A 21,124-nucleotide genomic window follows, 5' to 3' on the forward strand; every position below is an offset into this window, starting at 1 on the left:
GAGAGTGCCTAGGACACGCCTGCCAGGCGCCGTTCCCACCCTACCCAAGACGCACCGCGGTGCCTGCGTCGTGACATCACGGAGGGCGTGGCCGCGTGCCGTGAGTAACTCATTCACGCTAAAGAAGAGAACACTGGCTGAAGGCGACTTCGTTCCTCGCAGAGGTGGAGGCGAAGCTGAAGTGGATACTAAGGTAACTGCCATAAACGTGGCAGTTCTACTTCCGGGTCAGACTGTGACGCACGCGCCGAGAGTTTTTTTTGTTTTTTTGTTTTTTGAAAACTCTCTCTCCCAGCTTTTTCTGAGACTTAAGGGTTTGGAGATCAGAAACACAAGATCCTATTAACGTGACACGGAAGTTGCCTTCCCGGACCCAGGGACATCACGAAGAATCCGGGTCAAGCCGACCCGGAACCACTTGAACAACGGCCATGGCGACTATAGTGAGTATGGATGAGGCGGGATTTGGGGGGTCGCAGGACAGATCCGCGACCTCTTCTCGCCTCACAGACCCGTGCATCCTCTGCTGCAGGGCCCCGGCAACCAGAATGTCACCGAGTATGTCGTCCGTGTCCCCAAGTAAGTCACCCACGTCACACACTCCTCGGCCGGCTTCCCGCCCATGCCTCAGTAGCAATCACACCTTAGTTGATGTCAGCGTCGGCCACTTTGTCCTGTTTCAGACGCTCAGGCCAGACTGGTGGCCGCCTTTAATCCCAGCACTAGGGAGGCGGAGGCAGGAGGATCTCTGAGTTGAGGCCAGCCTGGGCTACAGAGTGAATTTCAGGACAGCCAGGACTACACAGAGAAATCCTGTCTCGAAAAACACACACAAATCCGAACTAGTCACAGATATTAGTTATACATCCTGTTTTCTGTGTCAAGAGTGCCATATCCTTCAACTCCTATCTTAGGTGTTACCCACCCCCTTTTATATTGAAGACAGTCTATTTAGGCTTTCTCTGTAGCTTAGGAGCCTGTCCTTGTCTGCCCAGCAGTATCTAAAACAACTTCCGCCCGAACAGGGACTTGAACCCTGGACCCTCAGATTAAAAGTCTGATGCTCTACCAACTGAGCTATCCAGGCTCTTGATGTCAGCCTTACTGTGTAGCCAGTCCTAGCTGGTTTGACCAGCCTGGGCTTGAACCCACCAAGACCCATCTGCCTTCACCCCTTGCCTGCTTGAGTCCCTCTCTACAGTAGAGGTCTTTTACATCTTTGGCCCACTTTTTCTTAAAGCTTTATTATTCTTTATGAATGTCTTGTCTGCGTGTACAGATATGCACTGTGAGCGTGTTTGGTGCCCGTGGATCTGGCTCACTTTTTCTAAGTGAGTTGGAGGAGATGGATCCAGCTTCTTAAACAGACAGGGAAACTCTGGAGCAGTGGTTCTTAACCTATGGGTCACAGCCCCTCGGGGTCAAGTGACCCTTTCATGGATGTTGTCTAAGACAATTGGAAAACATATTTACATTATGATTCGTAGCAAAATTACAGCTGTGAAGCAGCAGCAAAAATAATTACACGGTTGGGGGTCAGCACAGCGTGAGGAGCTGTTAAAAGGTTGAGAACCACTGTTCTGGAGTCTTCTATGACTCCCAGCATTACCTACAACCATGCTGCAATCATGGTGGGTTTGTTGAATGAATAGTAGGTTGAATTGTCTTCTCCATTCCAGGAACACAACCAAAAAGTACAACATAATGGCTTTTAATGCAGCGGATAAGGTCAACTTTGCTACCTGGAACCAGGTGAGTCTGTCATTCTGGGCGGCTGGGCAGGGACATAAAGGGGCTGGTGGTTGCAGTAATCAGTTTCCTGAAATGATGGTGGCCACACCTATAATCTAGCAGTCGTGCGATTCCAGCTGCCCGGAGGAGGCTGAGCAGAGATAGTATTTTACACTGGCCTGGCTGCATAAATCCTGTCTTCAAAAAAAAAAAAGAGCATGGTAACAAACATCTGTAATCCCAGCACTGGAATTTGGTGGAGTATCTTAAATTGAAGAGCATCTTTGGCTACATAGTGAGCTCAAATGAAGCCTAGAATACATGGACCATGCCTTAAAAAGGATAAAGTAGGGAACAGCAAGATGGCTCAGCAAAGTAAAGAACCACCTCTCCAGATTTGTCTTCTGACTTCACAAACATGCCATGACGCATACAGTCTCCCCAACAACAAATATAAATGCAGTTGAAAAGTTTTTTAGCTGGGTGGTGGTGGCACATGCCTTTAATCCCAGCACTCAGGAGGCAGAGGTAGGCGGATCTCTGTGAGTTCGAGGTCAGCCTGGTTTACAGAGTGAGTTCCAGGACAGGCTCCAAAGCTACAGAGAAACCCTGTCTCGAAACCCAAAAAAAAGTTTTTTAATGATAAAGCCTGCTTGGTGTGATGGCACATACCTTTAATGCCAGCTTGGGCAGTAGAGGAAGGAGGATCTTCCTGAGATTAGTGCCAGCCTGGTCTGCACTGAGTTTCAGGACAGCCTGGCTATACAGTGAGACCCTGTCTCAAAAAGATAAAGCCAAAACACAAGATGGACACAGCCACCAGGATCGTTATCACAGCATCAGGGAGGCAGATGAGTCGTAAGTGTGAAGCCAGTCTGGCTAAACAACAGGATTTTCTGGTTAATAGTAGCCAGGTGGCAGAAGCAAGCACCTTTAATCCCAGCACTCAGGGAGCAGAGACAGGCAGATCTCTGAGTGGAGTCCAGCCTGGTCTCAGAGCGAGTTCCAGGACAGCCAGGGATCCACAGAGAAACCCTGTCTCAAAAACACCAATAAATCAGAAAATTTAAAGACCAAAGTTTTAAAGTGCCCACCCACTATTCTGGGTGCCATGTTAAAATGTATTTCCATACCGTCTGGGTTGCTCCTGTCCATCTCCAGGTGGGCACTGTCTTCCTTTAATCTCTTTGTACATGTGCCGTGTGTAACCCCGCACTGGTGTGTGGGCTCCCGCGGGTCTGTGAAATGAAGACTCAGACACACGAGAATGAACTCAGCCTCTGTGGCTCCAGGGCTCAGTCTCAGTGACCTGGAGCCATTTCCCTTTGCCTCTTGGAACCTTTATTTATTCCTGTGTTTACACTTCAGCTAGTAGATTTCTATATCTCAAAACAAACTGAATGAAGCTTCCGAAAATACAATGGCAGGTGCAAATCCCTGATTCATGAGGTACCACAGTTTTCCGGGTTTCCTCTAAACCAAGTTTTGCATAGGTTTTGTATCCGTGGGAAACTCTCGGACAAGGTCCACAAAAGGTATCTGTCACACAAAGGATGGATTAGGGGCTGAGTGAAAACTCCACAGCTAGGCCGGGTTTAGCCCAGTGGGAGTTTATGGCTAGCAGGGTTACTTACTCTGGCATCAGGCCGGCATGACATTATGCCACCTACGTGCTTCTGTGGTCTTCTGTCGCAGTCTGTTTTATTGTTATTCTGAGTTCCCCATTTCCTGTGGCCAGAATCTTGATGTGTATGTTGTTTGTGTGTGCGCACATGTGCTTGTGGGCGTGCTGTGCATGTCAAGGCCGGAGGTGACATCAGCTCTCTTCTGTAGTCACTTTCCACGTTGTTATCCCAGTGACATTTGTTGGGGTGCAGGTGTGTGTGGGATACAGTGTGCAGATCAGAGAACAGTTTTCAGGAGTCAGTTCTTGCCTTCTGCCTGCATTAGTTTTTGAGTCGGTATCTCACTGAACCTGGGCCTTGCTGTCTGTCCCTCTGATGGGGTCTAAGCTGCACAAAGGTACTGGGGATATGAACTCCCACTCCTTATGCTGGGAGCATACGGAACCCAGCACAGGGAGACAGCAGGGTGTTCTTGTGAGAGGCTGAAAGGCCATACCTGCTGCTCCCCAAGGCTCGGCTGGAGCGAGATCTGAGCAACAAGAAGATCTACCAGGAGGAGGAGATGCCAGAGTCCGGAGCAGGCAGCGAATTCAACCGAAAGCTGCGGGAGGAGGCGCGACGGAAGAAGTATGGCATTGTCCTGAAGGAGTTCCGGCCTGAGGACCAGCCCTGGCTGCTCCGGGTCAACGGCAAATCTGGCAGGAAGTGAGTGGCGCCGATGGTGGGGAGGGCCAGTTTGTGCTCTCACACATGCGTGCACACTTTAGGGGCACCTTCCCCAAGTGTGTTCCAGCAGAAGGGGCGTCCCAGTACCACCGCCCTGACCAAGGTTTAATCTTGAAGGTGAGCCAACTGGGTGTTGTTGGCCTGGCTCAGCAGCCTGAGTGTGGCCTTGAAACGAGGTCTTAATACTTGGGACCACCCTCTGGGAGAAGGCCATCCACGGCAAAGGAGGTGGAGTCTGATGGAGCCGGTGTCCTGTGCCCTTCTGTCCCAGGCATTCCTAGGAGAACCCAAATGGGTGCTGATGAGGTAGCTGGGGGTGCAGGCAGCCCTGTGGGTAGCGTTGTGACCTGATCTAGACTTTCCACAGGTTTAAAGGCATAAAGAAGGGTGGGGTGACAGAGAACACAGCCTACTACATCTTCACCCAGTGTGCCGATGGCGCCTTTGAGGCCTTTCCTGTGCAGAACTGGTATAATTTCACACCGCTGGCCCGACACCGCACACTCACTGCTGAGGAGGCTGAGGAGGAATGGGAGAGGTGAGCCACAGGGGTCGCACTGCGAATACCCTTGGTGCAGCAGGACAGCCGGGAGCTGAGTGAGTGGTGGCACCGTGGGTGGGCACAACTTCCCGATGGCAGCTGCCTAGGAGATAGAGTTGAAACGGATGCAAGGAAGCTGGGACAGAGAACTGGGGAGGCCCAGCATGAGCGTCCAGGGAGAGCTATGGTATTTATGTGATGTGTAGGGTTGCTGTGTGCCTGCTTGCAAGCCTGGAGCGGTGCAGGTTCTCAAGGGGCCAGGACTACAATGTCAAAAGCAGCCTCTTCCCCCATGCATAGTCTTTTTCCAGGCATGCATAAATGTGTCCACAACAGCTCCTCGTCCAGACCCCTGCTCTAAGTAATCCATGAGATAAATTAATTATGGGGGGTGTGGTGTGCACACTGGTTACCCTAAAGGTGAAAGCAGGGGGATCGGGTTGAAGTTCATTCTCTGCCGTATTAACTTTGAGGTGAGCCAGGATTATATGAGATCTGGTCTCAGAAAACCCCAAAACTTACCAGGCATGGTGTTGCATGCCTTTAATCTCAACACTTAGGAGACGTAGGCAAGAGGAGCTCTGTGAGTTCAAGGCCAGCCTGGTCTACATAATGAATTCCAAGACAGCCAGGACTATGTAGAGAGACCCTGTCTCAAAAGAAAAAAAAGAAAAGAAACAAACAAACAAAAAAAGGAATATTAATTAGCTAACCAATGTGATAGCTGGATTTGCCTGGAACAGACCCTGAGCTTGGAGGAGCCAAGATGTGGGGCTCCCTGGGTGTTCAGTTGTACATGAACCTGAGGGTTCACCCTGTATGGTTTCAAGATTTGGGGGTCTGAAATGATCCAGGTTGCCTTTTTCTGTGGTTGGTTGGTTGGTTGGTAGGTTGACAGGGGAGACAGGGCTTCCTGGAGCGTGCTGTGTAGAGACAGGCTACATAGGGTGTGCTGTGTGGCTCATATCAGCGACCTTGCGGGATCATCCTGTCTGCCCGCCTGAGTGACCTGGTCACTGTCCTCTACTATCCTCAGAATGCTCAGTCACTGTCCCCATGTGCAGGAGGAACAAGGTTCTGAATCACTTCAGCATCATGCAGCAGCGGCGACTCAAGGACCAGGACCAGGATGAAGATGAGGAGGAGAAGGAGAAGCGCAGCCGCAAGAAGCCAAGCGAGCTGCGTATCCATGACCTGGAGGATGACCTGGAAATGTCCTCCGATGGCAGCGATGCCAGTGGCGAGGAGGGTGAGTGGGGACCTAGAGGTCCTAGTTCAAGGACAGGGCCCCCAGGGAAGCACATGACACATGGCACCTTAACAGAATTTCCATGGGAGCAGTTTGTTTGACTGTTCTGAGGGTGCTCTGCTGCAGGTCCCAGGCCTGGGTGACTGAGTGACAGTCACTCCACTGGTGGAGTGGGGTGAGGGTGATTGGCTGAGCTGCCTGCACAGGAGGGGTAAGTGGCCTAACGCGGGGTGCAGTCTCCTTGTTGGTATGACACAAGAAGACTTACCCCATATGGTGCGCTGGCCACTATCCAGAGTTCACACAGCCAGCCCTGCCTGCCTACTTGGATCCCATCTTAAAATATAAAGGGCATACCTTAAATCCCCAGCACTCAGGAGGCAGGGGCAGGCTGATCTCTGAGTTCAAGGACAGCCAGGTCTACAGAGTGAGTTCCAGGACAACCAGGGCTACACAGAGAAATCTTATCTGAACGTGCCCCCACCCCCAAAAAAATCTAAAAAAGAATTAGTTGGATGCCTTAGGGATAGAGAGCCCTTCCGCCCAAGCCCCACACAACACAGTGATACAAGGTAGGGGCTGGTGGCATGGCTCTGGGGTGGAGTCCTTGCCTAGAACCCTGTAGTGAGGGGCTGGAGTGGAGCCCCCACCTAGCTGTGAACAACGCTCTGGGCTCATCCAGTCTGATCCCCCATATCTTCCTTTTCCTTCATAGGCAACAGAGCCTCCAAAACTAAGAAAAAGGCCCCACTGACCAAGGCAGGCAGGAAGAAGAAAAAGAAGAAGGGCTCAGATGACGAGGCCTTTGAGGACAGTGACGATGGTGACTTTGAGGGCCAGGAGGTGGACTACATGTCAGACGGCTCCAGGTGAGGCAGGTGTGAGGCAGGCCGTGGTAGGCTGTGGCAGGCCTGTGGTCATCCATCTTCATGTTTGCCCTTCTCTGCCCCACAGCAGCTCCCCAGACGAGACAGAGGGCAAGCCTAAAGTGCTGCAGCAGGAGGATGGTCCCAAAGGTAGGTGTCAGGGACCAACTGGGGGTGGGAGCCCACCTGGCAGTCCCTCTGCTCATACCTATGTCCCCAGGCGTGGATGAGCAGAGCGAGAGCAGCGAGGAGAGCGAGGAGGAGAAGCCCCCTGAGGAAGACAAGGAGGAGGAGGAAGAGAAGAAGGTCCCCACCCCACAGGAGAAGAAACGCAGGAAAGGTACATGGGGCACTTGAGGCTCAGGGTCTCAGTATCCTCCTGCTCAGTCGTGGTGCGTGGGCTCTAGGGTCTCTGCTTATGACCCTCCTCTGGCCCATGCAGACAGCAGTGATGAGTCAGACAGTTCGGAGGACAGTGACATCGACAGCGAGACCTCCTCTGCACTCTTCATGGCGGTAAGGCAGAGCCCGGGGCTGGGGTGGGAGTGGTAGTCTGTGCCTACAGACTCACACCCCGGTCTCTGCAGAAGAAGAAGACCCCCCCCAAGAGGGAGCGGAAGCCATCAGGGGGGAGTTCTAAGGGCCCCAGTCGGCCAGGAACTCCCAGTGCAGAGGCAGCAAGCACCTCTTCCACCCTGCGGGCTGCAGCCAGCAAGCTGGAACAGGGTGAGTGTCCCTGGAGGAGCTGAGAGCCAATGGCAGCCCACTTCCTTCTGTACCCCCTGCCCCCACGTGACATTCCTCTCTCCAGCAGGGAAGCGGACAGGTGAGACTCCAGCAGCCAAGCGCCTGCGGATGGACACGGCCCCTCAGAGCCTGTCTGGGAAGTCCACACCCAGCAGCGGTGATGTCCAGGTGACAGAGGATGCTGTGCGCCGCTATCTGACCCGCAAGCCCATGACCACAAAGGACCTGCTGAAAAAGTTCCAGACCAAGAAGACAGGGCTGAGCAGCGAGCAGACGGTGAATGTGCTGGCGCAGATCCTCAAGCGCCTCAACCCTGAACGCAAGATGATTGGTGACAAGATGCACTTCTCCCTCAAAGAGTGATGCGAATAAAGAGAGCTGCCCCAGAGTGCAAGCGAGTCCTCACTGCCACCCCAGCCCTCCCCTGGGGCGGACACAGCCTTCCTGCCCGCTGAGCTCAATCCATGGCCTGGGCTTGTCCCCTGTGCGATAGTCAGGAGTTAATTTCACCTGGAGAAGCTCTGCCCTGCCCACGCCCAGCCCTACCTGTGCCGTGTGTTGTGTGGGGTTTACGATGGACCTTGACTGGGAATGCTCAGCTCCCAGCAGTCCTCCAGGAGTGCAGGTTTGGGATTCGCTGTGCTTGAGCACAAGTGGTGAAATAGCGGGACTCAGACTCGCTACTCAGCACTCTTTAGTGTGCTACGTGCCCAGTCCTCTCTTTACTGTTAGAGCTGAGGCTGCCCTCGAACTCCTGATCCTCCCACCTCCACCTCTGAAGTGCTAGGGTCATAGGCATGTACCACTGGCAGGCATGGCTCTTCTATCTTTCAAGAGAGAGTCTTGCTGTGTAGCCCAGGCTATCCAGGAACTCGATTTCCCAGATGCTAGGATGACAGTTGTACCCGCTGCATCCAGCCCAGCCACTGCTGGATTTCTTGGCTCAGGTGCTTCCTTCCATGGCCACTGGAACCCAAACCTATTCCTAGTGTTGGCACTTGGATGCTGTTTTCTATTTTCAAGTGACATTCCTGGGGTCACCCTTATCTCCTGACAGACCCAGTGATATATTTTATCCAGGCCAGCCGGGCGTTGCTTGGGGAGAGTGCTTTACATTCTTGGGTGGTGACATGGCTGATTGGTCCTTGGCCTCAGCTGCTGCCTTGAAAACTGGGCCCTTAGCAGCCTGGTAGGGAGGAGAGGGGCTTCCTCTCCGTGGCACCAGGAGAAACCCACTCCCACTTCAGCTGCCCCTGCTCACTGAGCATCCTGCCCCACTTTCTCTGGCCATTTGGACCTGGGTCTAAGGTGCCATTCACCCAGGGCAGGCAGGGTATGCATGGCCTTGTGGTTAGGGGCAGAGCCTCGTGTTCAGGGGACCTGTTTCAAACTTGATTCTGCATGACATACAAGTGACCTTTGGTTTTGAAAGCCATTGTTTTTGTTTTCCTTTTTGAGAGAGTCTCACATAGCCCAGGCTGGCCTTGAACTAGCGCTTCTCCTGCCTCAACCTCCCCAGTGCTGAGATGACAGGCATGCACCTCATGCCATTTTATGCTGTGCTTTGGATTTAACCCAGGGCTTCGAACATGGGAGATGGCCTCACTCTAGCTTCTGCCGGCTACAGCCTGCAGCAATCCTGCCCCAGCCTCCTGAGTGCCAAGGTGTCTAGGAGTGGGCAGCATGCACTGCCACATCCAGCATCACTTGGATTCCTTTGCCTCCAACGTTCTTGGTTTGATGTTGCCCATATCCACTGCTGGGTCTCAGGGTTTAAAAATCAACAAAACCTGTTCCTTCTTGGGAATGATGGAATCCAGCAAGCTCCAGCTTCCCCTTGGGCTCTGATGCTCTGAAACCCAGATTGGCTATGGCTGTGGCTTTTCAGGTTGGCCTTCCAAGAAGGGGAGTCCCAGCCCTTGGCTATCGCCTAGACTCTCTTTTCCTGTTTTGATGCTGGCTCAACCAGGCCCGGAGACAAGGATGCGATGTCTTAATCCTAACTGAATCCGAGATGGATGGAAGCCCACTGACTCTTCCATCTGCCATGAGCCCTTCCCGGTCCTGATTGGCCCCACATGGCCCACACTCTAGTGCATGACCTACAAGAGACTCTCTTCTGGTGTCCTGGCACTTCCCAGCAAAAGCAGGTGGGGTGGGGACACAGATTGGTGGCCAGCTCTGGGCTTTGTTTCTGGCCGATGGTGGGGCACTCATAAATCAGGGGCATCCAGAAATGGATCTATGGAATGTCTGGGTGGGTAAGCCATCAATTCTTAGGGGTGAGGATGTGGGGACAAGGTGGGTGGAACCCCAGTGGCTTCCCTAAGCCATGGTGCTGGCAGTGAGTTTAATCCCCAGGACAGGCAGTGAATAAATTGAGGGCACCAGGGTCTCAGCATCCTGGGACCTCCCTGTCACAATGGCTGCAGGAAGACTAACACTCATGTTTCTGCTGCTCCTGTCCTTGCACCTGGGCCTAGGGTGGGGATCTGATCCTCAAGGGGCTCCAACAGCAGAAGAGATCTTGTTTGAGGAGATGGCAAAGACTGGAGGAACCTGGAAGCCCCAGGAGGGTAAGAATTCCTGGGGGTGCCTCATGACTCCCCAGTTCCTTCTAAAGGCCTCTTGCCTCATATTCCCATTCTGTCCTGCACTAGGTAACAACCGTGTCCGCCTTCCAAGAGCTCTGGCTGGTCCATGTCAGCTGTGGAGCCTGACACTGCCCGTGGCTGAGCTGGGCCTGGGCTATGCCTCAGAGGAGAAGGTCATCTTCCGATACTGTGCTGGCAGCTGTCCCCGAGAGGCCCGTACCCAGCACAGCCTGGTGCTGGCCCGACTGCGCGGGCAGGGTCGGGCCCACGGTCGACCCTGCTGCCGGCCCACTAGCTATGCTGATGTGACCTTCCTCGATGACCATCACCGCTGGCAGCAGCTGCCTCAGCTCTCAGCAGCTGCTTGTGGCTGTGGTGGCTGAAGGTGGCCAGCTCTGTGTCTCAGAATCAGAAGCATGAGGCAGCCTGGGCTTTGAAGGGCTCAGGTAATGTTTATTAGAAATCTGCCTAGGTGAAGAGGAGAAGGAAGTGACCCGGGATTGGGAATCAGCAATTAATGCAATAAAAGGAATGTTCTAATGTCTTTAGGAGTATGTGTGATGGAGTACACACTGGCAGCCTCCAGGCTAGTGGACTCTAAGACTTGTCTCTTGAGGGCCCTAGCAGATGGTAATTTGAAGATAACCACAGTATTCTTTTTTCAACTTTATTCACAAGTCCAGAGGATAGGCGTAGAGGTCAGCTGGCTGGGGGTGGCTTTTCTGGCCTTCCTGGCCCCATCCCCTCAGGGAGGGAGCGGCAAATCACTGAGATGCGTCGGCCCCGAGGGACATGTCGCTCCCCAAAAAATGATTCTTCATCTCGAAGGATCTCATGGGAGAAGTCGTATCGGGCTGAACCCCTGCAAGAAGAGATGGGCCAACTGGTGTGGGTGGAGGGAAATCATGCCCTTTCAGCATTTCTGTAGTTTTTCCGAGTGGTGGTGGCTGCTTCCTCTGCTGTGAGAGCACAGACAAGAGGTATTAGAAGCACCTGACCTCATCTAAGGGCTTCTGGCAAGGCATTACCTTAGAATATAGAGGGAGCCTGGTTCCAGCAGCAGTTCCAGCCACTGCTCAGGTTCCTGGGTGTGCACCAACTTCATAACACTTGGGGACAGCAGGGAGAGTCCAGCAATGGTGGATCCACAGAACTGGAAGAGGGGGGTGGTATGTATGTGGGGGTGGGGTCAGGCTCAGATCTGCCCTCCTGCCCACCCAGATCCTGGAGTTCTGAGGAACTGCCTTCTGCCCACCTTGACACTGTCAACATGGGGCTTGATGTAGCCCCGAGGTTCCAGGTCCAACACGTGAACCAAGGATAGCAGGGTCTGGTCAGGGCCAAAGGCAGCCTCCTGGACCCGATGCAGAATGGCCTGGCTTGCATCAGACCAGCGGGATTTCTCGGTCTCCCTGAAGCCATGGATGGCCTGCACAGAGAGCTCAGGTCATGACTGGAAACTTCCAGGAGAGGGAAATGAGGCACAGTCCACAAATAGTTTATCCTGCTTTAATTTACAATCCTAAACTGGCTCAGAGAGGTCTCAACTGCACATCTGGTCTCCAGGCTACAATTCCTAGTCCCTGGTGCTGTCCCAGTATTCGGAGTCTCAGTCTCCAGGCTCAATTCAATCCCACTAAGACCCTAGAGAGACCCCAACTGCTGGCACCCCCTCACCCTAGTCTTCTTTCTACCTCTGACCTTGTTGACAGCCATCAGCTGCAAGACCTCATGTACAAAGGAATCTTGCCTTTGCGGCCCATTCCCTGATGCCCACAAAGGCCCTCTGATTCCAAGCCCATGCACTGCTCTATCCCCCGGGCTCAACACTCCCAGCTCACCTTCCCGCTCACGCCCCTTCCCCCACACCACCCAGCTACAGACCTTCCCCCTTCCCCAGCTCTGGCATTAAGATCAGCCCTGTTCCATAGGATGTCCGGATCCTAGTGTTCCGAACTTTGTCCCGGTCCCCAGTCCCAGCCGAACCACACCGGCCCTAGCCTGGCCGAGCCCACCGAGTCCCGCCCTACTAGTCACCGTCTACTAGACTGCCTCGCCCCTCACCGGGTAGCAGGGGTTGTATTCCTAGTTCTCCGCCCCGTGGGCGGGCTCCCAGCGCTCCCCGGCCCTCTGGCCCCGCCCCACCGGCGTGCCCTCAGAGCTCCCCGCCCCCTGGGGCTCCACCCACTCACCGCGTCCCAGTGGTCGTACTCATAGCGCCGGCGCCGCAGCTGGGGCTCCAGTTCGCGTGTCAGCGTGTCCTCCTCTGCCTGGCTCAGAAAGCCAGGCCGCACCACGGCCTCATCGCGCAGGCGGCTCAGCACGGCGGGGTCCGAACCGCGAACCCAGCTGCACCCAGAAAGCATCCGCATCGACAGGCGCCCGCTGACCGCCATCTTCAGGCGACCGCTTAAAAGACGGCCCATGTTCCCGCAAACCATTGGTTGAGGCCAGCGCCGAGCCCGCCTCCTACCGCACGCTATTGGACATGAGCTCGTTCTATCTATTAGCTGTGCCCCAAAACCGTTCAGAGTCTGTCCCGCCTCTGGGCCCTCCCTGATTTGATCTCTCAGGTTCGTGCTTGAGGTGCTGATCTGGGCTAACCGAGGCTTGGGGTCACGTGGGACAAAGTCAAGGTTAGAGGTTCAACCAGCGTGCCATTCAGCACACCCTAGCGGAGAGAAGGGGAATGGCAACTTCAAGGTCTGCCTTGACTTGAGTTTGAGGTCAACCTGAATTACAGTAGATGCTGTCCAAACAATAAAAAAATTAAGACGTTCAAACAAATAAGACCCATTAATACAACCCACACCTCAAATGTTCTGAATTTAAAAGCAAAAAACTGTCTACCACCCTAATAACACCTGGGCTCACGAAGATGGCTCAGAAGGTAAAGGCACGCCCTACGGAGCCTGGTAACGTTGGTGTGAACCCCAGGACCTGCCCCCCCCCTCCCCCCGCCTCAGTGGAAGTAGTCACTCCAGATCTCCACAGAACACTGGCACCTGCCCCCTCTTCCACAAATAGACGTGTCCAATTTCCTTTTTAGCTATATCTACATATCCAATCCTCTGCTTCCCTTTAGTAAAAAGTTCACAAAAATTTCCCCTACCATTCTTTCTGGCTCCAGCCTGCTTTTGGATCCTATGGCAAAGAGCCAGGTTTCATGGGTCTGAGAATGGTGGCTCCTCCATGTCACTTCTGGTGGACCTCCAGCCCACACTACCTACCCTCTTCAGGAGCAGAGACAGGCTCAGCAGGTAAGATGTACTTCTCTCAAGTTCCAGCACCCACAGGGAAACTCCAGGGAACCCAATACCCTCTTCTGGCCACCAGGGGTACTGCACTGAGGTACACAAACCCACACATCATCAAAAGTAAATGCATAAAACCATAGTTCTAACTACTGGCTTTGGGCTAGTATATGGTTTAAAAGCTTGCTAACAGCCATGCATGGTGGAGCACACCTTTAATCCCAGCATTCGGGAGGCAGAGGCAGGAGGATCTATGAGTTTGAGACCCAGTTAGGTTCACACAGACAAACCCTATCTTGACAAACAAACAAACAAACAGTGGTTTGTCGTGGAGTCAAAGTGAAAGGGGCATGGTGTCTTGGAGAGGTAATGGAAGGTGCCTCAGACATGGGACAAAAACCACAAAGGTTTAATGTAAAGTCACAGTGTCTCAGGCCGGAGGGCAGCCTCAATCCACATCTTCTCCAGGGTACCTCTGGGCTCAGCAGACGGAGTAGCGATGAGGTCAGGCCCTAGGTACTCGCTGGGGCAGGAGAGTCGGCCGGTGCTGTGGGAGTCTCCTTTTGTACCAGTTCTGGCTCATCCTCCCCATCCTGAGGTGGGTGCACCAGGACCTTGTCCAAGATGCCAAACTCTTGGGCCTCCATGGGGCTCATGTAGCGATCCCTCTCCATGGCCGACTCTGGCAGGAAGCAGTACATGTGAGTAAGCAGAGATCTGGGATGCTTTCCCCAGGTACCTAGGTTGAAGTCCCCACCAGTAGCAGATGTTTTATGAAGTTGTGAGGATGGGACCACAGGATTGGTGCTGTTACTAAAAGAGAAAATCACTTGAGAGGCTAGAGCAGGAGGATCCCAAGTTCAAGGTCAGCCAGGGATACAGACCAAGATCATGTCTTAAAAAAAAAAAAGAGTCAATTGGTAGAGCACTGGTCTAGCCTGCTCTATGCTCCGGTTCCGTCCCCAGAACCACCTGTAATTCCAGCAGGCACCAGCTGTCCCTGACCGTCCTCTCCCAGGACTCAGATACACATTCCTAGCATTTTATCTTCTAGTCCCACAGCATCGTGTTCTGGCTTCCTGAGTTAAGACACGCACTCTGACAATTGTTTCTCATGGAGCTTGGAACTTCTCTGTGTCTCAGTTTCCCCAGCAGTAAAAATACCTGTTTTCAGGCAGGAGCTCATGTAGCCCAGGCTGGCCTCAAAGGTATGACTCCCGATTCTCCTGCCTATACCTGCCAAGTGCTGGGAACGACAGGCGTGCACTACCACGGTGAAGAGAATCGCCTCCTGAACACTTTTCTCTGGCCCCTACATGTCACAGTACATGCATGCCCACACACACCAGCAACAAGTCAGATCAAAGAATGGCATGCGGGCCAGCCACACGGCTTGGCAGGAAGAGGTGCTTGCCACCAATTCCGATGAGCTAGCATTCAACCACCACAATGCACAAAGTATCAGGAGAGAGCTGATCCCTACAAACTGTCCTCTGACCGCCACACATCCACTGTGGCAGGCACATGCTTCCCAAATCAACTATTTTTTTTTTAAAAAACGAATGTCACAGGCACTAGGGAAACCCTGCTGGCACCAGTATCCCTTGCTACCTCCCCCCACCCAAATATACTCTGTCAAAACATCACGGACCAACGGAGCCAGTTTTCGTGGCTGATAGCTGGAAAATTGGCTCGGATGGACCAAGAGAACTTGTTCTGGCAGAGGACCCAGGTTCAATCCTCAGCACCCACACAGTGGCTCACAACTGTTTATATAACTCTAGTTCAAGGGGATCTGACACCCTCTTCTGACCTCCACAGGCACCAGGCACACATGCAATTTACAGACATACATGCTAGAAAAACACTCATATGCATATAATAAAAAAATGAATTAAAAAAGGGAAAGAAATGTATATTTGTTTTGTTTTGATTTTTGAGACAGGTTTCTCTGTGTAGCTCTGGCTGTCCTGGAACTTGCTTTGTAGACCAGGCTGGTCTCAAAATCAAGAGATCTGCCGGCCTCTGCCTCCCGAGTGCTGGAATTAAGGGCGTGTACCACCACTACTTGGCATAAAATCTACACTTAAGGCACACCCCCATCCCCTGCCTCAGGACAATGCAGTACATGGAAGTGCTGTATGGGCTGGGTGCTCACCGATCACCTGCAGGCTCTGCTTCGTGTGTTTGGCGTAGATGTTGTACAGCTGCTTTTTCAGCTTCATGATCTCCTCTGCCTGGATGGCGATGTCTGTGGCTTGGCCCTGAGGAGCGAGTGGTAAATGCAGGACGAAGATAAGCCCAGAACTGGAGGGTCCCCCCAGTGGGATGCCAGAGTGAGGGAGCCATTCCTGTGCTTCAACCCTGCAGTTTCCGAGCCTATTTCCTTCCCATTGATCAATTTTATTTTATTTTACTTTTCTTTTGCTTTGTGACACGGTTTCTCTGCATAGCTCTAGCTATCCTGGAACTCTTTCTGTAGACCAGGCTGGCCTCAAACTCAAGCAATCGGTCTGCTTCTGCCTCCTGAGTTCTAGAACTGAGGGTGCTTGCCCACCATGTCTGGCTCTGCTTTTGTTAGTTATTCTTTCCTCTGGTGGCGGAGATGGGACCCAGGGTCTTGCCGCTGCGGAGCAAGCATTCTACCCAAGGAGCACCTCCCAAGTCATGAAAACACCTATCGCAAAGCAGAGGCAGGAGGCAGACAGATCTCAGTAGGCTAGAGGCCAGCCTGGTCTACACAGTGTGCTCCAGGACAGCTAAGGCTGCAAGGTGAGATGCTGTCTCAACAAGTAAAGACCAGCGGCCTAACTTCCTCCCACATCCCTGCAAGACCTGTACTCACCCTGGCACCTCCAGAGGGCTGGTGGATCATGATTCTGGAATTGGGCAGTGAGTGGCGCATGCCTGGGCTGCCAGCAGCGAGGAGCAGGGAGCCCATGCTGGCAGCCTGTCCTACACACCATGTGCAGATGGGGTTCAGAATATATTGCATTGTGTCGTAGATGGCCAGGCCCGCAGTCACCACGCCACCTGCAGGCAGTGAGCAAGTCAGGGTCCAGTAGGATCCTCCTCCACCCCAGTTCTGTTCCAGCAAACTATGAGTACAAGCATCATGAGGGGTGGGTGGGTGACAGGAATGAGAGGAGGGGGTCACAAGGAGACTCCTTCTTTCAGAATCAGCTATGAGCACATATGTACACGGGACAACACACACACACACACACACACACACACGGCTCTGCCAGCCACCTCCTGGCTATGAACTCTGATAGGTCATATGTCACCATGTAGGGTCAGCCACTCCCGCTCTCTAAGGCATACCTGCCTTTCGTAAATCGGAGGTGAGCATCCTCACCTTCCACTCAAAACTTTGTTGAGAAATGAGCACACTCACTACATAGAAAATTCCGTGAGAGGCCCCTGGCCTGACAAGTGCCCAATCAACACTGTCCATCCCTGGGCCGTTGAGAAGGATCAGCGGTAAGGGCGCTCCCCACCCAGTCTGACAGCCTGGAATCCACATGGTGGGAGGGGAGAAGTGACCCCCACAGGCTGTCTTCTGTCCTCCGACATGCACACACCCATCCATCTACCCACATACCCACATAAATAAATACACTCCTAACATTTCTCTTAAAAATCAACTATTTTGCCGGGCAGTGGTGGTGCACGTCTTTAATCCCAGCACTCGGGAGGCAGAAGCAGGTGGATCTCTGTAAGTTTGAGGCCAGCCTGGTCTATGAGCTAGTTCCAGGACAGGCTCCAAGGCTACAGAGAAACCCTGTCTCAAAAACACAAAACAAACAAACAAACCAAAAAAATCAGCTATTTCTGCAGAGGGTGGAGACTCATGCCTGCCAACCCAGCTGAAATGAGAAGACAACAGGGAATCGGGTTATAGGTGGCAGAATTCCCACTACACAAGCATGTGGAAGTGGGTTCAGATCCCCAGCACCCACAAAATACACACAGCAGCACATGCCTGTAATCCCAGCACTGGGGAGGCGGAGACACAAGGATCCTTTGGGGCTCACTCTCCACCCACACCAGCATACTTGGAAAGTTCCAGGCCAGTGACAGCCCTTTTGGAGCGATTTTAATTAATTAGTTAGTTCTTTGTTTTTGTTTTTTAAGACAGGGTTTCTCTGTGTAGTTCTGACTGTCTCAGAATTCACTCTGTAGACCAGGCCTCTAGAGATCTGCCTAAACCTGCCTCCTGAATACTGGAATTAAAAGTGTACACCACCACACCTGGCTAAACATACTAAATTTCTGGGTAGCCCTGGCTGTCCTAGAACTCAGAGATCTGTCCGCCTTTGCCTGCCAAGTGCACCACCCTGCCATGCTCGGAGCGAGTTTAAATGTTAGATTCTGCAGAAAGCTGTTTCACACCTATTCTCCGGAGAGTAGATATTCCCGAGCCCCAACCAGGTCAGGCCCCGCTCACCCGGGCTGTTGATGTACATGTGGATGGGTTTCTTGTTGCTTTCAGACTGTAAGAACAGCAGCTGAGCGATGACCAGGCTGGCGACACTGTCGTCAATCTGTAGGTGGGGAGGGCAGAGTTGTCCCCAGACTGAAGGTGGGCTTAATGAGCCACCATACAAAGGGGGTGGCCAGGGAGCCCCAGACACTGGAAGGCAATAGCTGAGGACAGGGCTGGGATGTAGTTTAGTGGGTCGAGTGCTCACCTAGCATGCTCAAGGCCCTAGGTCTAAGCACTGCCTAGACCTGGTGTGGTGGTACATACCATTCATCCCAGCACTTGGGAGTTGGAGGCAAGAGGATCAGGGTTCAAAGTCAGCCTGGGCTAGAAACGACCCTGTCTCAAAACTCAACTATCTAACTGGGGCTGTGGCTCAGAGGGTAGAACGCTGGCACTGAGTTCCAGTCCCAGCATGGCATGAACCTGGTATGGTGGTACACCTTCACCCCAATAAACGTCACCATCAGCTACATAGGGACTTCAAGGCCCGCGTGAGACCCTGCCGCAGAAGACAACAAAACAAAGAATAGCTGGCAACAGCAGACTACGGTGGTGTATGCACTTGACACCCAACATTTGGGAAGCTGAGGCAGGATGGCAAGGTGGAAGCTAGTCTGGACTACACAGCAAGAGTTTGGTTAAAAAGAGAAAGAATGTTTAAGGTCAGGGACTAGGGTCTAGGAGGTCACCAGGGATGACCGAGCAGGGTGAGGCACAGAGCTTGACAAGGGGAGAAAGTTTGGAGAGACAGCTAGGTGTCTCCAGAGCGCACCGGAGTCGCTCACCGGGCCCATGACGCACACGATGCGTTCCCGCAAGAGCCTCGAGTATATGTCATAAGCGCGCTCGCCTCGACCCTGGTAGGAAAAAAAACAGAGGTGAAAGGTTAGCGACCATTGCACGCCGCCCTGCCTCCTCAAGTCTCCACGCAATGTCCCTACCAGGACCCCGTACCGTCTGTTCCACCACTATGGGGATGAGCGGGAAAGCTCGCGGAGCAGTTCCATGCAGGCTCCTCCGCAGGGGTAAGCCGCTTCCAGCAGTCCATGGCGGAGAGAAACGCACGGCGAAGCGAGACAAGACAGCACCGTATCCGCCAGCAGCCGCCCGGGCCTCCCCAAGCAGCACTCGGGGCCACATACCTCCGCGCGCCCCAGCTTGGCTTCCGGAACTACAATTCCCGGCGTGCTCTGCGGGAGTCGCTCGCTCGTCCACTTCCGAGAACGGAGTGGGTGGGGCCGCAGAAGGCGGGGGTAAATATGTGGGCGGGGTCTTCATCGGAAGTTAGCGTTCGAAAGAATAGGGAAAGCCCGCGTCTCGGTCTCCTGCAGGTTCCCGCAAGGGGCTTTGTAGTTCCGCGGTGCCCACGCGGGAAGTAGCGCACGGTGGCATGAGGTGATGCCTCAGGTGAGACATCTGCCCGCTACCGTTGCTCCCGCAGCAATCCCTGGGTGCTTGTCATGTGCTCGCCTGGTCTTAGGAACTACAATTCCCAGGTGCTTTCGGCCATGACTCCCGGGTATAGGCTCTCGGAAAAAGGGGGCGGGATTTATACAAGAAGACGAGCCTAGGACTCACTGAGAAATGTATTGAACAAAACAGCTTGAGGAGTGGGGTCGCTGAGGTAGGACTCCTGTAGGCCTCCAAGGACCCCAGAGCAGGAGCCCTGAGTCTTGCCGGAGGCACCGAATGTTCGTTATAGCTGTATTCATTCTTGGAGGGTTCCCGGCTCTCTAGAAACGTCTCTTTTATTGTCCCATTCCAGGTGAACAGTTTTTGCTGTGAGATACACGGTCCTCCACCTTGAGAAATACTGTCCCCCTCTACCTCTAGCTGCCTCCTCCAAACCCAAATCCCGTAAACACCCTCCACGGCCACACCTGCTTCTCCGTTATCCTCCAGCCTAGCCTGTGCTAGGAGGTCCTCGGAAGAGGTGAAACTGAGCCATCGAGTCCGTGACATCACGGCTCCTTGTCAGTCACCTCTGCACCCACCTTAGTCCTCCTTGCACACTCGCTTGGCTCCAGTAGCCACACTTCCTTCCAGATGGGACTCCCTCTGCTCTTTGCTGAGTTTTCCCAACACACCTATATCAGGCTGAGACGTGTATAAAGTAACTCACTGCCTTTGCTGCCACCAGAAACACATTCTGGGATTTTCCCAATTAGTTGTCACTTGACATAAACATTACTTAAAGTAGTTGTACTAATTGATCTTTTTGGTTTTGTCTTTTGTAGTTGTAGAACAAGAGCTTCATAGGGAGACATTCTACATAGTTGTTCATCTCAATTCCCAGCATCAAGCCTTGCCCCCAGCCCCTCACTGGGAGATTCTAGGTGGAGTTCTACCCCTGACTATGCCCCCCAGCTCCTTACTGGGGGATTCTTAATGGGGCCTCTAACTCTGAGCCGTGCCCCAGTCACATATTATCTTATTTAAGCTCCTTAACAGCCCCAAGAAATAGCAACTACTTCATTTCCGAGTTACTAAAAGGAAACTAAAGCCCAGAGATGTTAAGGAATTTATTCTAGGTCAAAAAGCTATCAAATAATAAACTGAGGCAAGCTGTTGAATTCCTGAGTCTCAGTTTCTTTGCCTATAAAATGGGAATCTCTGGTGGATCCCAGGATTCCTGAAAGATTTCCTGAGCAGCCACAGTGTTCCCTGAAGAAGGTAAATTTTGGGAATTGGGGACCTGCATTTAAATTTGCACAAAGGCCAGAAAAGAACACCAAAGGCCCAGAAATGTTTCTCCCCAGATCTCTTCAAACAACACAGTTTCAGCGGGCGGTGATGGCATTCACCTTTAATCCCAGCACTCAGGAGACAGAGGCAGGCGGATCTCTGTAAGTTCGAGGCCTGCCTGGTCTACAGAGCTATTTCCAGAACAGGCTCCAAAGCTACACAGAGAAGCCCTGTCTTGAAAAAAGAAAACAACAACAACAACAACACAGGCTCTTGCAATGGCTCTTAGTTGCCTACCATAAGCAGGTGACAAGACTTAGTTGCTGAAGACACCAGTCACTTTGGTTGCAGGGCATAGAGAAGCCAAGCTGGAACTGGGGCCTTCCTCCCTGCTGGCTTGATTTCATAGTGCCAGAAGTGACATTCAGTCTGTTGGGAAAGAAAAGGTATCAGTTGTGTTATCTGGTTGTGGACCCTGGCTACTGCCACTCTGACGAATGGCAGGATAGCAACCCTGGTGCAATAGTGGCCCGAAAGGGCAGCCAGCAGCCTTCTGGTTGGAGTCAATGCTATCCTACAGGAAGGAATTATGCTTGGTGCTGTAAGCTGAGCCAGAG

General features: G+C 52.9%; 4 protein-coding genes and 1 non-coding gene across 11 annotated transcripts; 2 read left to right on the plus strand and 3 right to left on the minus strand.

Annotated features, from left to right (window-relative positions):
- The first annotated feature begins 64 nt into the window (after positions 1 to 64).
- On the plus strand, positions 65 to 7,873 carry Gtf2f1 (general transcription factor IIF subunit 1). Of its 5 annotated transcripts, XM_048427403.3 has the most exons (13): positions 65 to 193; positions 296 to 443; positions 533 to 579; positions 1,680 to 1,752; positions 3,868 to 4,061; positions 4,450 to 4,620; positions 5,688 to 5,872; positions 6,588 to 6,741; positions 6,827 to 6,888; positions 6,959 to 7,078; positions 7,181 to 7,254; positions 7,326 to 7,464; positions 7,550 to 7,873. In XM_048427403.3, exons 2-13 carry the CDS (start codon positions 432 to 434, stop codon positions 7,846 to 7,848), a joined length of 1,530 nt encoding a protein of 509 aa, XP_048283360.1. In that variant the 5' UTR covers positions 65 to 193; positions 296 to 431; the 3' UTR covers positions 7,849 to 7,873. The 5 variants fall into 5 exon arrangements, with proteins under 5 accessions (XP_048283360.1, XP_048283362.1, XP_048283363.1 ...); XM_048427405.3 differs by lacking the exon at positions 65 to 193 and having other exon boundaries at positions 209 to 443; positions 7,553 to 7,873; XM_048427406.3 differs by lacking the exon at positions 65 to 193 and having other exon boundaries at positions 209 to 443; positions 6,830 to 6,888.
- On the minus strand, positions 1,015 to 1,087 carry Trnak-uuu (transfer RNA lysine (anticodon UUU)). Its single transcript has one exon. It is a non-coding gene; the product is annotated as a tRNA-Lys (tRNA).
- A 149-nt stretch (positions 7,874 to 8,022) lies between the features above and the next one.
- On the plus strand, positions 8,023 to 10,623 carry Pspn (persephin). Its single transcript, XM_048427416.3, has 2 exons — positions 8,023 to 10,061; positions 10,146 to 10,623. Exons 1-2 carry the CDS (start codon positions 9,908 to 9,910, stop codon positions 10,460 to 10,462), a joined length of 471 nt encoding a protein of 156 aa, XP_048283373.1. The 5' UTR covers positions 8,023 to 9,907; the 3' UTR covers positions 10,463 to 10,623.
- Positions 10,624 to 10,732: 109 nt separating this feature from the next.
- Positions 10,733 to 12,983, minus strand: Alkbh7 (alkB homolog 7, RNA demethylase). The gene is made up of 4 exons (XM_048427412.3): positions 12,272 to 12,983; positions 11,335 to 11,508; positions 11,108 to 11,232; positions 10,733 to 10,941 (listed from the first exon to the last, which is right to left on the minus strand). The coding sequence occupies exons 1-4, from the start codon at positions 12,518 to 12,520 to the stop codon at positions 10,779 to 10,781; spliced, it is 711 nt and encodes a 236-aa protein (XP_048283369.1). The 5' UTR covers positions 12,521 to 12,983; the 3' UTR covers positions 10,733 to 10,778.
- Positions 12,984 to 13,721: 738 nt separating this feature from the next.
- Clpp (caseinolytic mitochondrial matrix peptidase proteolytic subunit) lies at positions 13,722 to 19,663 on the minus strand. 3 transcript variants are annotated; one of them, XM_048427407.3, is made up of 6 exons: positions 18,777 to 19,663; positions 18,608 to 18,679; positions 17,729 to 17,880; positions 16,179 to 16,431; positions 15,492 to 15,597; positions 13,722 to 14,015 (listed from the first exon to the last, which is right to left on the minus strand). In XM_048427407.3, the coding sequence occupies exons 1-6, from the start codon at positions 19,098 to 19,100 to the stop codon at positions 13,846 to 13,848; spliced, it is 1,077 nt and encodes a 358-aa protein (XP_048283364.2). In that variant the 5' UTR covers positions 19,101 to 19,663; the 3' UTR covers positions 13,722 to 13,845. The 3 variants fall into 3 exon arrangements, with proteins under 3 accessions (XP_048283364.2, XP_085548475.1, XP_048283365.2); XM_085692349.2 differs by having other exon boundaries at positions 16,179 to 16,366; positions 18,777 to 19,655; XM_048427408.3 differs by having other exon boundaries at positions 16,179 to 16,366; positions 17,784 to 17,880; positions 18,777 to 19,261.
- Between the last annotated feature and the right edge of the window lie 1,461 nt (positions 19,664 to 21,124).

The sequence above is a fragment of the Myodes glareolus genome, chromosome 8 (assembly GCF_982192425.1).
Source record: "Myodes glareolus chromosome 8, mMyoGla1.1, whole genome shotgun sequence".
Taxonomy (NCBI): Eukaryota; Metazoa; Chordata; class Mammalia; order Rodentia; family Cricetidae; genus Myodes; species Myodes glareolus.